The 14379-nt window shown below is 36.3% G+C and overlaps 2 protein-coding genes across 4 annotated transcripts in view; both read left to right on the top strand.

Moving 5' to 3' along the window:
• Window positions 1–14379, top strand: part of LOC104004828 (uncharacterized) — a 225911-nt gene that overhangs the window by 138582 nt on the left and 72950 nt on the right. The gene's annotated exons all lie outside the window — the stretch shown is intronic.
• Window positions 4821–5945, top strand: LOC469752 (olfactory receptor 9S13). The gene is given in 2 exon segments (XM_525136.6): window positions 4821–5708; window positions 5710–5945. Coding segments are annotated over 2 exon segments (1032 nt in total). The 5' UTR covers window positions 4821–4862; the 3' UTR covers window positions 5896–5945.

The raw sequence follows: 14379 nt of genomic DNA, 5'->3' as shown, positions 1-14379 counted from the left end.
GTATGGTATACTTATTATTGTTTAAAAGATAGGCATCATGACTGGCATCATGTTTTGCTCTCAAATCTTTACTCTGGGACTTCATTCTGCCTTCTTGCCAAGTTATAGCACTTGAGTGAGTCAAACCACTCTTGTTACAATAAAACCTTGGGGAATAAATCTCAAATGACCAACACTGAGGAAAACAATATTATAATTCTCACTCTTATTCCTGGAAAAACAGTGCTGTGGACATTTTGTGTGGACTTCACTAACTGCAGAGTTGATGAGGCACCCGAGAGTCAGCGAGAAAGAGAAAGAAGTCACACATGAAATTTAGGTGAGATTTGTTTCACTGACAACGTAAAATGATTATACAAAGACCCTGTAACCAATTCAATTAAATGGATATAAATTCTAGTAAATTAGATGAGAAATACAAGTCAATCACAGTTTACTGATGAACTCCAATTAATCTATGAAAATGGCAGACCTCAATTAAAACAGTTTTGGCAGCACTTTGGCAGGCCAGGGCCGAGGAGTTCGAGACCAGCCTGGCCAACATGGTAAAACACTGTCTCTACTAAAAGCACAAAAATTAGCCAGCGTGGTGGCAGGTGCCTTTAATCCCCCTACTCAGGAGGCTGAGGCAGGAGAATCGCTTGAGCCAAGGAGGCAGAGGTTGCAGTGAGCCGAGATCACACCACTGCACTGCAGCCTGGGTGACAGAGTGAGACCTCATCTCTAAACAAAACAAAACAAGACAAAACAAATAGTATTGGTCAATAATGGACTCAATAATAATATTAATACTGACTTAGATTTTATTTATTATACTAAAAACAATAATGACAATATGTGCATTGCACTTACATTGTACTAAACATAATATTATTAATAATGGAAATACATTGTGCTTCTTATTTACCAAGAGATCTCCAAAGTACTTTCATCTATGAAATGCTTTAGCCCTCACAATGAAGCACATGCTTTCAATACTTACATTTGACGGGTCAGACTAATAAAATATAAAAAGAATGAAGCATTTGTCCAAGCGAGTACAAGTGTTTGAACCCAGGGCTTCTGGCCCCAGAGTTCTCGATGTTAACCACTGTACTCCATTGACTCTTTGTAGTATAGTGCCCATATCACTGTGTTTCTTTCACACGAGTAAAATGTATTTCTACAACATCATGTATCATCGTTATTTAAAAGCATGTAGACCAATATTTAGATCTTTTAAGTTGAGGATCACTGATACAAATTTAAAATACAAGTGTATCATAAAAATAATAATGCTTTGATTTCATTTTGTATACGTAAAAAGACAAAATTTAAAATTATGAACAGTTTATTCCTGTCTCTAATAAATAGGCATAGTGGTGTGGGTTCTGGAGCCAAATTGTCTGAGCTCACAGTGTGACTTCCCTGTTTATTAGTAGTATGAACTTGGATAAAGCCTCTGACTTTCTCAATCTTGTTTTTCCTCTCTGTACATGACAGTAATTACAGTAAAACCTCATATGGTTTTCAGAAGAATCAAATGACCCAGCGTTTCTATAATGGTTAGGCCCCTGCCTCGGGTGGGAAACCTGCTCAATCCATCTTACTACCGAACATCACAAAACACATTGCTCAACTTTTTCATTGGGCTATTGGCTGATTAGGAGCTAGAAATGCATTTCCTGATTTAGCGTTCAGGGAACACTCTAACATTACATTGATTTTTCACACCATCGTATCCTCAAATATCTTTCACTTATAAGTTGGTTTTTTTTATAATATTAATCCAAAGAAACACCGAAGTATTGTGACATCATGGTTAATGTTTCATTAGATTTTCCACCTTATTTCCACAGATATAACAAACAGATAGAGTAAGATATAATACAATGAAAAAAAGTAATAGTATTAACAATGAATGAATCTTGGCAATCAGCTGTTTCAAGGCTTCTGTCTCAGGTTTTATGCATATATTTCTCATCACAAAACTCATTATTGACCTAATCAGAATTAGATACCATGCTTGATGACTTGCATTGTGCTGCCTCTTAAGATAGTGGGATTCTAGTGAGTACAATGAATGTTTTGCACCAAGGGATAATGATCCAGCAAAAAATCTGAAACACATTAGCACACAGCGTTGCCAGAGACACTGATCCTGACATGCGGGCTTGGATTAAAACAATGGCAAGTCAATGAGAGGGCAAGAGAATAGGCCCTGGAGTCAGGCAGAAAAACTCGAAACTCGGTTATTTTCTAGAAGGAAAACTTGGAACATTTCTTAATTTCCCTTGTAGAACTTACTAATATTAGCATGTGGCACATAGGGCTTCTGTGAACATTAAATAAAATAACACCATTTAAACATTTTTTAGATTGATTAGCCTATAGCAATTGTCCAATAAATGTTAGCTTTTCATCTCAGAATTAAGTTTGTGCTCTTTTATTTTCTATATCAGTTTATTAGATTGGTGCAAAAGTAACTGTGGTTTTTGCCAATGTAATATTAATTAATAATTAATCACCACTAATATTACAGTGCAACCATGAGTACTCATATCAAAGCACCCAAAACTGGGACCTTCGGTTAAATGAATGTTAAGTCCTCCAGTGTTCAAAAAAGCAAAAATCAGGTACATAATTTTTCTGTGGTTTTTGCTGATACTTCCTTTTGTTTGTGAGATTCTGTTGCACTGATTTTTCTAGGAAAATGAATGGCCTTTGGTGAGATGAGAACACGCATTGCTTCTCTGGGAGTCATTTAGTTTACACCACTCTAGAATTTGCCTCCTTCTAAGATAAAATAATACTATCTACACCTTGTTTATTGGATCCCAAAAGTGCAGCAGCATGCACTTATGACCATAAGCTGTAACTACTGTTTAACATAAAAATGACTTGCTTTGCTTTCCTTAAGCATGGCATGGCTTTGTGATTTGTTTGTTTCTACTTAGACTTGACTTTAGATCTTGGAATCTAGACTTCCGACAACATAAACTCTAATACTCAAAGTAACGAATTGTATTATACTCTGCCCATTATGAAAAGCATGTGAAATCAGTTCCACTCATGAAATCAATTCCATTCATTGAGGAATCATTTATTCATTCACTCAATACATTTATTTGAGTCTTGAATCTCAGCCAAGTGTTATTCTAGTTGCTCAAGTTTGATCAGTGAAGTAAACAGCACAATCTTCTCTTGGAGCCTGAAGCTTACATAGAAACAGTGTGCTCTCATATTAGTTAGGCTAAATTATCAGAACACAAGGAAAAGTCAAAAAATCATAGAAGTGTGATTACAGTTTCATGAAATCCCAAAGATCTGGAGAATTGAAAGGAGTAATGAATTTTTAAAAAAAGTTTCTGATACCTTCTCACTGAGAAATAAATTAATGAAGAGTTATTTAATTAATGGTACAAATTTTATGAACCATGGTACAGTTCATAAGAAAAGAGAGCAAATTCATCTCCATTTTGCATTTATTCTGAATAAAAATGTCCATTTACTCTGTCTTTGAATCTTCCCAGGGTATGTTTATTTCCATTTTGTATAGAGTAAGAAACAGTATCAGGAAATTTCCAAATGACAAATTACCACACACATGCAAACACACACACGTATACATGCACACTTACACACATATGCGTTGCTCTATCCCATGCTTCCTATTCCACAGATGGAAGTCACTCCCCACAGTGGAATTCCAACTTATTATAGTTCAAGTAGTCCTAAGGTAAACTGCCTAAATATATTATTGTTTTGTATATAATATTTAATAAATAATGGAATGTACGAGAGAGAGAGCTATTATAGGTAAAAAGAAATAAAAATAGGTTGATAATCACTGATTTAGAAAGAAGCCACATCAATGATTACAATAAAAAGGTCTAATTTGTATCACAAACCTAGCACATATTGTTAGATTTCTTTCACCTTATAATATAACCAAAATTTCATAAATCTATTCAAAATATATCAAACAGATAGTATGGTAGGATAAAGAGCGCCCTTCCAAGATGTCCATATGGTAAATTATGAAGCCTGTGGATATATTACCTTACATGGTAAAAGGAAATTTGCAGATGTGAATATTAAAAATGTTGAGATGAGATACCATCCTGGTTTATCTGGAAGGATCCAGTGTCATCACTAAGGTCCTTCTAAGAGGGAAGTAGGATGGTCAGGTACAGGAGATATAAGACCAGAAGCAGAGGTTGGAGAGAAGATGCTGTGCTGCTGGCTTTAAAAGCAGAAAAAGGGGCCATGGACCATTGAATACAGGTGGACTTCAGAAGCTGGCAAAGGAAAGCAAACACATTCTTCTCTAGAGCCTCCAAAAGAAACATGGGCCTGCTAACATATTATAGGCCTTTAAAGCTTACTCTGCACTTTTGTCCTCTGGAACTGTAAATTAAATAATTCCTGTTGCTTAAAACCATTAAATCTAAGATAATTTGTTTTAATAGTACCAGGAAACTAATAGAAATGTGACCAAAAAGTCTAAGTTAATTGATTTTACAAACATAATCAACTCCACTTGCCAGCATCTCCCTCAGCCCAGATAACAATTCTTGTAAAGAAAAACTAACTAAATAGTTGAGTCTCAGGTGTCATCATGTCTTTCTGCTCTGATTTTGAGACCTCTTTAAATTAAAAAAAAAGCTAATGATGTGGAGTGAAAAAAATTACTCAAAATACATGAGTATTTTGAGATTAGAGTTGAATTATATGGCGCCATATTTATAGAGGCAGACTATTTCTACATAAATGATTTATTTCCCATTTCTTTCTCTTACAGCTGAACTTTTCTCTTTACATAAAATACCAAACACAGCAGACCAAGACATTATTGCATTAAATAATTTTTGTGTTGGCTTATGTTTTCCTTCTTCCTCCTCCTCTCCCATCTCTCTCTCTCTCTCTTTTTCTCTTTCTCTCTCCCTCCCTCTCTCTCTCATTCTCTTTCTCTCAGCACTTACACAATGGTGAATTTTACACATGTCTCAGAATTTGTTCTACTTGGGTTCCAAGGGGGTCCCGGAATGCAGGCTATGCTATTTCTGATTTTTCTGATCCTGTATGGCATAGCTGTGGTGGGAAACCTTGGCATGATTGTAATTATCTGGGTAGATGCACACCTCCACACCCCAATGTATGCCTTCCTGCAAAGCCTTTCATTGTTGGACATCTGCTATTCTTCCACAATTGCACCCAGGGCTCTGGCGAACTCCATGCAAGAGGACCACACAATTTCCTTTGGCGGATGTGCTGCTCAGTTCTTTTTCCTGTCTCTCTTTGGTACCACAGAGGCTTTCCTCCTGGCTGCCATGGCCTATGACCGCTTCATCGCCATCTGCAACCCTCTTCTGTACTCTGTGAGCATGTCTCACCAGGTCTGTGTGCTGTTAATATCAGGATCCTACTTGTGGGGTGTAGTCAATGCCATTGCTCAAACAACCATGACCTTCAGGTTGCCTTTCTGTGGGTCCAATGAGATCAACGACTTTTTCTGTGATGTCCCCCCACTCTTGTCCCTCTCATGTTCAGATACCTTTATAAACCAACTGGTTCTTCTTGGTTTATGTGGCTCCATTATTGTCAGTACCTTTTTGATTGTCCTGGTCTCATACATTTACATCATCTCAACAATTCTGAGGATCCCGACCATGCAGGGACGCCAGAAAACCTTCTCCACATGCGCTTCCCACCTAACAGGAGTGTGCCTTGTTTTTTGGTACTGTTTTCTTCATGTATGCACAACCCAGTGCCATCTTCTTCATGGAGCAAAGTAAAATAGTGTCCATATTCTACACTATGGTCATCCCCATGCTGAATCCCCTGATATACAGCCTGAGGAACAAAGAGGTCAAGCAGGCTCTGAGACGGAGCATGCAGAAGCTGTCTTTGTGATCACCGTCTCCATGGATCTCCTTAGTTATCCTGGACCTCGCCCCAAAGCGCTGCTACCCATGGAGGTTATGTCTTAGGAATATGGCATTCCAGGGCTTCTTAGTTTCTTTCTTGAAGTCTGTGATCCAGAAGACCAAGGGTATTTTAATTGTCTTTATATGTTTAACGATAAACAAAATCAAGGCTTATGAGGAATAAAATGCAGACTGGCGGAAAAGGTGACAGAATAGACGGATATATATGGCTTTTTTGTCTCACATATTACATAGTATCTTGGTCCAACTCCGTCAGAAAACAATTATGTAAAAATTGTATATTTTATTTAGAAAATAAATAAAATGTTTATCTTGAATGTAGCTTACCAAGTACAAATATGGATCCTACACAAAGGAAAAGAAAAATAAAATGCTTTAATATTTTACCTAAAACATTTAGAAATATATAAATTAGTAATTCATATTTTTCATGTTAAAAATAAATAACAAATTAGAAAAAATGTTATTAAATTCTATTTTAAATAGCTTTTATGGAGGTATAATTGACACACAAGAAATTCGCATGAAGTGTATAATTTGTTATGTTTTGACTTATGTAAACACTGGTGTGACCATTCCCACAATCAAGATAATGAACGTATTATTATGCCAAATCACACCAACTGGTTCATTGGTTCCTTCCTAATGCTTCCCTCACTTTAGCCATAACCAACCCTCCTCCCAGGAAACAACTGATCTGCTTTCTGCCACTATAGATTAGTGCACATTTCACTTAAATTGAACTATAAGCCATGTAATCTTTTTGAGGGGGTGGAATTAGACTTGGAATGGTGTAGCTTATTTTACTTAGTATAATTAGTCTGAGTTTTATACAACTTGTTTCATACCTCAATTGTTTGTCATGTTTATTACTGGAAAATATTCCATTGTAAGAATATACTACAATTTGTTTATCGATTTATGTGTTCATAAACATTTGAGTTGTTTCTAGTTTTTGGCTATAACAAATACAGTTGTTGGGCCGAGAGTGGTGGCTCACATCTGTAATTCCAGGTGTGATATAAAGGAAAATCTGCAGAAGCAAATGCAGAAATAAGTATCATGACATCTTTCTGCTTTTATCCAATATTAACTTATTAAGCATCTACTGGGCATGCTATTTGAGGAGAAGCACGAATGAATAAAACTCATATTTCACTTTAAGAATATCACAGTACAGTTGGAGAATTTACTTTCATAAACACAACATCTCAAGATTTACACTTGGAAGTCATCACAGTAAAATCAGAGTAATAAACATACATTGAAACATTAATGCATCAAGGTCTTAACTGCCTGGATGCAGACACAATATTTTAATTATGAAAATTTCACTTTCAGTAGAGGAATGAAAAACATGGAAACTGTAAAAAAAATAAAGAATTAATTTATTTAATTAAGAGTTTGAGCAAATATAATTTTCTAAGCTCTAAACTGTTGGGATACCAAATTGAATAAACTTTTTTCCTCAGAAAGCTCAAGTATAGTAAATCATTGTTAGAAATTTAGTATTATTAGTGCTGACATAGGATAAGTTTATATGTATAGTACCATGCAAATTCAAATTGTGTTCAAGTATTGAAAACAGGGGGCCAAGGTGGCTTCACAGAAGAGATGGCACCTCTGTGATAGTTTATTAAATCTGTATGTTCCCACTCCTTACAGATTTCTTTATCTTTTTAAGGGTTCAAAGTCTAGTAACTCTCATTCCTCGCACAGCATTTTAGAGATTAAAAGCTTCCAATTACCTTGAATATAAAAATATGTGCTTCTGCCATCATAGATATATACTGCTTAATGCTTTCTTGTACTGAAACCAATTCAAAGAAATACGAGAGAAGAAAAAAAGAAAAAAGGGAGAGAGAGTGAAATTTCAGCTTCCAATGAGAAGTGAGATTCTAAAAGATGGAATCTTTGAGTCTCAAGCTATGACTCAATATTCTCAAACATAATTAGATAGTTGGTAAATCCTTTTCTTCTTGGATAGGATATATTAATAAGATATCTTTATCCTGACTTATCCATGAAGGAAGAATTAGTAAGTAAGATGGGGGTGCTCGTATTAACTTATTGGACTCAGTAACCAACTATGAGATGTGAGTGCTGTTGCCCACTATAGAATCATAATTAGCATTTCTCTGACACAAGTGATCAAATTTTATATTTTGAATTAATCATTTGGGTGTCCTCTTTTGTGAAGTGATTGTTTAAACCATTTGCCCATTTTAGCTGGATTGACAATCTTTTCCACTTTTTAAAAGATATACTTTATATATGCTGGATATAGGTTTGTTTGCCAGATGTATACATGACAAATATCTTCTTACAGTTTTGTGCCATGCTTTTTCTTTTTTTTCTAATAAGAATTTTTATTTTATTTTATTTTTTTATTATACTTTAAGTTCTAGGGTACATGTGCACAATGTGCAGGTTTGTTACATATGTATACATGTGACATATTGGTGTGCTGCACCCATTAACTCGTCATTTACATTAGGTATATCTCCTAATGCTATCCCTCCCTGCTCCCCCCACCCCACGACAGGCTCTGGTGTGTGATGTTCCCCTTCTTGTGTCCAAGTGTTCTCATTGTTCAGTTCCCACCTATGAGTAAGAACATGCGGTGTTTGGTTTTTTGTCTTTGTGATAGTTTGCTGAGAATGATGGTTTCCAGCTTCATCCATGTCCCTACAAAGGACATGAACTCATCCTTTTTTATGGCTGCATAGTATTCCATGGTGTATATGTACCACATTTTCTTAATCCAGTCTATCATTGATGGACATTTATGTTGGTTCCAGGTCTTTGCTACTGTGAATAGTGCTGCAATAAACATAGGTGTGCATGTGTCTTTATAGCAGCATGATTTATAATCCTTTGGGTATATACCCAGTAATGGGATGGCTGGGTCAAATGGTATTTCTAGTTCTAGATCCTAGTTCTAGACCCACAATGGTTGAACTAGTTTACAGTCCCACCAACAGTGAAAAAGTGTTCCTATTTCTCCACATCCTCTCCAGTACCTGTTGTTTCCTGATTTTTTAATGATCGCCATTCTAACTGGTGTGAGATGATATCTCATTGTGGTTTTGATTTGCATTTCTCTGATGGCCAGTGATGATGAGCAAAACAAGAAATGGGGAAAGGATTCCCTATTTAATAAATGGTGCTTGGAAAACTGGCTAGCCATATGTAGAAAGCTGAAACTGGATCCCTTCCTTACACCTTATACAAAAAATTAATTCAAGATGGATCAAAGACTTAAATGTTAGACCTAAAACCATAAAAACCCTAGAAGAAAACCTAGGCAGTACCATTCAGGACATAGGCATAGGCAAAGGCTTCATGACTAAAACACCAAAAGCAATGGCAAAAAAGCCAAAATTGACAAATGGGATCTAATTAAACTAAAGAGCTTCTTCTGCACAGCAAAAGAAACTATCATCAGAGTGAACAGGCAACCTACAGAATGGGAGAAAATTTTTGCAATCCACTCATCTGACAAAGGGCTAATATGCAGAATCTACAAAGAACTCAAACAAATTTACAAGAAACAAACAAACAACCCCATCAAAAAGTAGGCGAAGGATATGAACAGACACTTCTCAAAAGAAGACATTTATGCAGCCAACAGACACATGAAAAAATGTGGCATGCTTTTTCAAAATTCTTTCAATAAAATTATTAATTCTTCTGATGAATTCTGATAAGTTTAAGAAGTTATTAAATTTAATACAATGCTTATTTCTTGATTTATTCCTTTTATCTATTTTATTATCCCAGTACATGTAACTTACGGTCATGATTTAGCTTACTACAATTAAAAAGAATTTCAAAAAAAAAGTATTCACACTTTTTTTTCATTACAAATATCTTGCTTGTCTGGCCAATTAATATTCTACAGACACATAATATTTGCTTCTTGAACTCATAAACCTCATCAATACCATTGACTGGTATTTTCGTGCAAATTTTGGATAACTGATAATAGCTTTATGACATTGAAAAATTCTATTCATGAACACAGTATATAATCCTATTTAGTTATGTTTGTTCATTGTTCATTATATTTTTCACGTTTATATATTCTGCCAACAAATAATATTCTTGAGGCATTATCAAATGGGATATTAAAAAACATCTCAAAGTTGATAGTGGTATATGAACTTGCATGGCTTTCATGTATTTATCTCAAGAATTCTCACTAACTTTCTAACTTCTCTTAATATCTAAAAACAATGTTCATAAATTATTATAATTATTGATGACAATAACCCAAGTCTACTAAGTCGTAATAGAAGAAATTCTTCTTAGCCATCTTATTTTAGTTCAGTGTAATTAATATTGATCTATTAACTAGATGGAAGAGAAAATTTATTTCACCCTAGTGTCCAGGGGTGGCTTTTTTCTTGAATGGTACTTTGTTGAATATTTTTCTATAGTGAGATAATTTTAGCATTTTATCATGTGTTAATGTGTTAATCTGTTATAATAAGTTTCATTACATTGATGAAAACTTGCACTACGGGAGTAATTCGAATGTGGTCATGATTGTTTATTGATGTACTGTTTTGTTTGTTATACTGAAACCTATGTCTCCTGTAAGGATTGGCCTGTCACTCCTTTTCTTCTAATGCCATTGTATGGTTTTGGTGTGAAGCTACATCTAAATATCTAAAATATGTTAGATCATATTTCTACTTTCCCCACTAGACTTTGCATGCGTTAAATATATATATATATATTATATATAGCTTAAATATTGAGTACAATTCACCTTTGCAAGTACTCATGCTGGATTTTTTTTTTCTTTTTTAAAAACCTGATTTAGAGCATGCAAGTGCAGTTTTGTTACACCAATATATTGCATAGTGGTAAAGTCTGGGCTTTTATAACTTACCTATCACCCAAATAATGAACGCTATACCCAATAGGTAACTTTCCAATCCCCACTTCCACACCAACCTCCCCGCTTTTGGAGGCTCCAATGTCTGTTATTCTCTTCTGTATGCTAGATATTTTCTTTATGGAAATATTTTCTCATCCCTGATTCAGTTTCTATAGTATCGTAGGATAATTTGGGCTTTACACTTCTTCCTGAGTCAGTTCCATACAATTTAACACATTTAAAAATATTTTCATACTGGGCATGATGGGGAGTGTCTGTAATCCCAGCTACTTAAGAGGCTAAGGCCTTGAGTTCACTTGAGTTCAGGGGTTTAGGCTGTAGTGCGCCATGATCACACCTGTGAAAAGCCACTTTGCACTGTAGCCTGGGCAATGTAGCAACAACTATTTTGCTAAAAAAATTAAAATGAGCCAACAAAATTGTTTTAAAGTATTTCTATTTCATATAAGTCTGCTATTCACTAATATATAATAATAGTTTCAGAATGTTTTAATCTTTCAAAAATGTATGTGACATGTATAATATTTGTGACATCTATGACATTATGTAGATAATAATATATAAATTATATTATTATAAATGTAATTTATATTCATTAATAAATATAAATTACACATATAATTTTCAAATATTTTCTCCCATTCATCATGGATTGTCTTTTCGATGGTGTACTTTTATTATGGTAGGAAAATGATATGCTATACCCAATAGGTAACTTTCCAATCCCCACTTAACCATCTTTACCATTTTTAACCATTTTTAAGAGTACCGTACAGTAATGTTAAGTATATTTGCATTGTTGAGCAACAGATCTCTGGAAATTTTTCATCTTGCAACAGTGAAACTCTTTCATAACGACTTTCATAACGACTGTATCATTTTACATTCCCACCAACAGGGCACAAACAAGGGTTCAAACTTCCCCAGTTCCTCACCAACACATTATTTTCTGTTTTCTTGATAGTGTCCATCCTGATAAATGTGATGTAAGATCTTGTGGTTATTTTGATTTGAATTTCCCTAATTTTGACTTAGAAATATTGAACATCTTTTCATATGCTTATTGGCCATGTGTATATCTTCTTTGGAACAATATCTATTTAAGTCACTTGTCCATTTTTAATTCAGGTTGTTTTGTCGTTATTTTTTAACTCTTTATCAGATACATGATTTTGGATTATTGTTTCCTATTCCACAGATTGCCTTTTCAATTTATCAATTGTTTATTTTATTTTTATTTATTTTTTGAGACAGAGTCTTGCTCTGTCACCCAGGCTGGAGTGCAGTGGCATGATCTTGGCTCTCTGCAACCTTCACCTCCCAAGTTCGGGCTATTGTCCAGCCTCAGCTTCCCGAATAACTGGGATTACAGGGGCCCACCACCATGCCCGGCTACTTTTTTTGTATTTTTAGTAGAGGCAGGGTTTCACTATGTTGGCTAGGTTAGTCTTGAACTCCTGACCTCATGTGATCCACCCACCTAGGCCTCCCAAAGTGCTAGGATTACAGAAATGAGCCACCATGCCCGGCCTCAATTTGTCACTTATTTATTTTAAATCCTGCCCTCAAACATTGGACTTCAAGTTCTCCTATATAGGGGAGTTTCAACTCTCCCATGTAGGGGAGTTTATTAAGGGGTATTAAACTCACATGATCACAACGTCCCACAATAGGCCATCTGCAGGCTGAGGAGCAAGGAAGCCAGTCCGAGTCCCAAAGCTGAAGAACTTGAAGTCCAATACTTGAGGGCAGGAAGCATCCAGCAAGGGAGAAAGATGTAGGCTGGGAGCCTAGGCTCAGTCCAGTCTTTTCATGTTCTCCTGCCTGTGCTGAAGAACTGTCCTAACTGTGCTGGCAGCCAGATTGTGCCCACTCAGATAAAGGGTGTGTTGGTCTTTCCCAGCCCACTTACTCAAATGTTAACCTCCTTTGTCAACACCTTCAGAGGTACACCCAGGATCAATACTTTTCATCCTTCAATCCAATCAATTTGACACTCAGTATTAACCATTACATATCCACTCCTTGTGAACTTGAACCTATACACATCTCCTGAGATCATACATAATCTTCAAATAAAGACAATAATAAGGTCTTAATTATGCCTAACATGATACAACTATCCTTCATACAACCAGAAACACACCAATCCCCAACCCAAATGCTATTATATAAAGTTAACAACACTTAAATGCTGATATGAAGTCAATAATTTTATGTCACATGATAAAGAAAAAAAGAAATAAAATGAAGGGATTTCCTTAGTACAAGTGCATACATTCACAAACATGTTTTTATCAAAAGGTGGATAAAATAGTAATGACAATTACAATCCCTGTTTCTGCAACTGGTCATGTGGTCATAGCTGGTATTGATGACTACCTACTTTTACTACCCATTCTGTGTTACCTTTGCTTTCAGCAAGCGCCTCAGCAGGTTGTGTTTCTTTTCCCAGTGGAGTGACCCAAATCTTCATTTCTGAAGGGTCTGGGGCATTTGTAGTCCTGCCTGGATTGGGCTGCTGTAATTTTCCATTGACCTTAATCACAGGACATGGTAATACTAAGAGAGCCCCAAGAGGTCTCCTGTATTCCATGAATACTCTTCCTTACCTCCACTGTGGGGTAGTAGGCTGATTTCATCTAGATAATTCTGGTCAACCACCCCAGCCAACACTGTAACTCCCTTCTTAGCTTGTTGACTTAAGAATAGGAGGAGAACAAAGTGTCCAGGGGGCAATCTTAACTTCCAGTTTAATGGAATTTTTGTTGGGTCTCCTGGTGGCAGTGCTCCTCCCTCTGGAACTAAGACCTCTAGGCCAGCAGAAGATAATGTTGCAGGAACAGGAAGCAAAAATTTTGCTAGTGGATCACTAGAGGCGATGGTGAGTGGTGCCACTTCCACTTCCACCCCTTGGTTCCTGGACCCGTGAATCCTGGTGATGGGAGAAACAGTACTATATAATGGACACTGATTCACCACATACACGGCCTTCTGGAGAACTTTGCCCCACCCTTGTAAAGTATTGTCACCTAGATGGCATTGTAATTGTGACTTCAAAAGGCCATTCCACCATTCTATCAATCCAGCTGCTTCAGGATGATGGGGAACATGGTAAGACCAGTGAATTCCATGAGCATGAGCCCACTGCCACACTTCTTTAACCATAGACTGCCTTGGTCAGAGGCAATGCTGTGTGGAATACCATGACGGTGGATAAAGCATTCCATGAGTCCACAGATGGAAGTCCTGGCAGAAGTATTGCATACAGGATAGGCAAACCTGTATCCAGAGTAAGGGTCTATTCCAGTGAAGACAAACCTCTGCCATTTTCATGATGGAAGAGGTCCAATATAATCAACCTGCCACCAAGTAGCTGGCTGTTCACCCCGAGGAATTGTGCCATATCAAGGGCTCAGTGTTGGTCTCTGCTGCTGGCAAATTGGGAACTCAGCAGTGGCCATAGCTAGGTCAGCCTTGGTGAGGGGAAATTCATGTTGCTGAGCCCATGCATAACTTTCATCCCTGCCACCATGGCCA

This window comes from Pan troglodytes, chromosome 1 (assembly GCF_028858775.2).
Source record: "Pan troglodytes isolate AG18354 chromosome 1, NHGRI_mPanTro3-v2.0_pri, whole genome shotgun sequence".
Classification (NCBI taxonomy): Eukaryota; Metazoa; Chordata; class Mammalia; order Primates; family Hominidae; genus Pan; species Pan troglodytes.
Note: the sequence above shows the minus strand (reverse complement) of the source record. Positions and strands in the feature narration are given on the sequence as shown.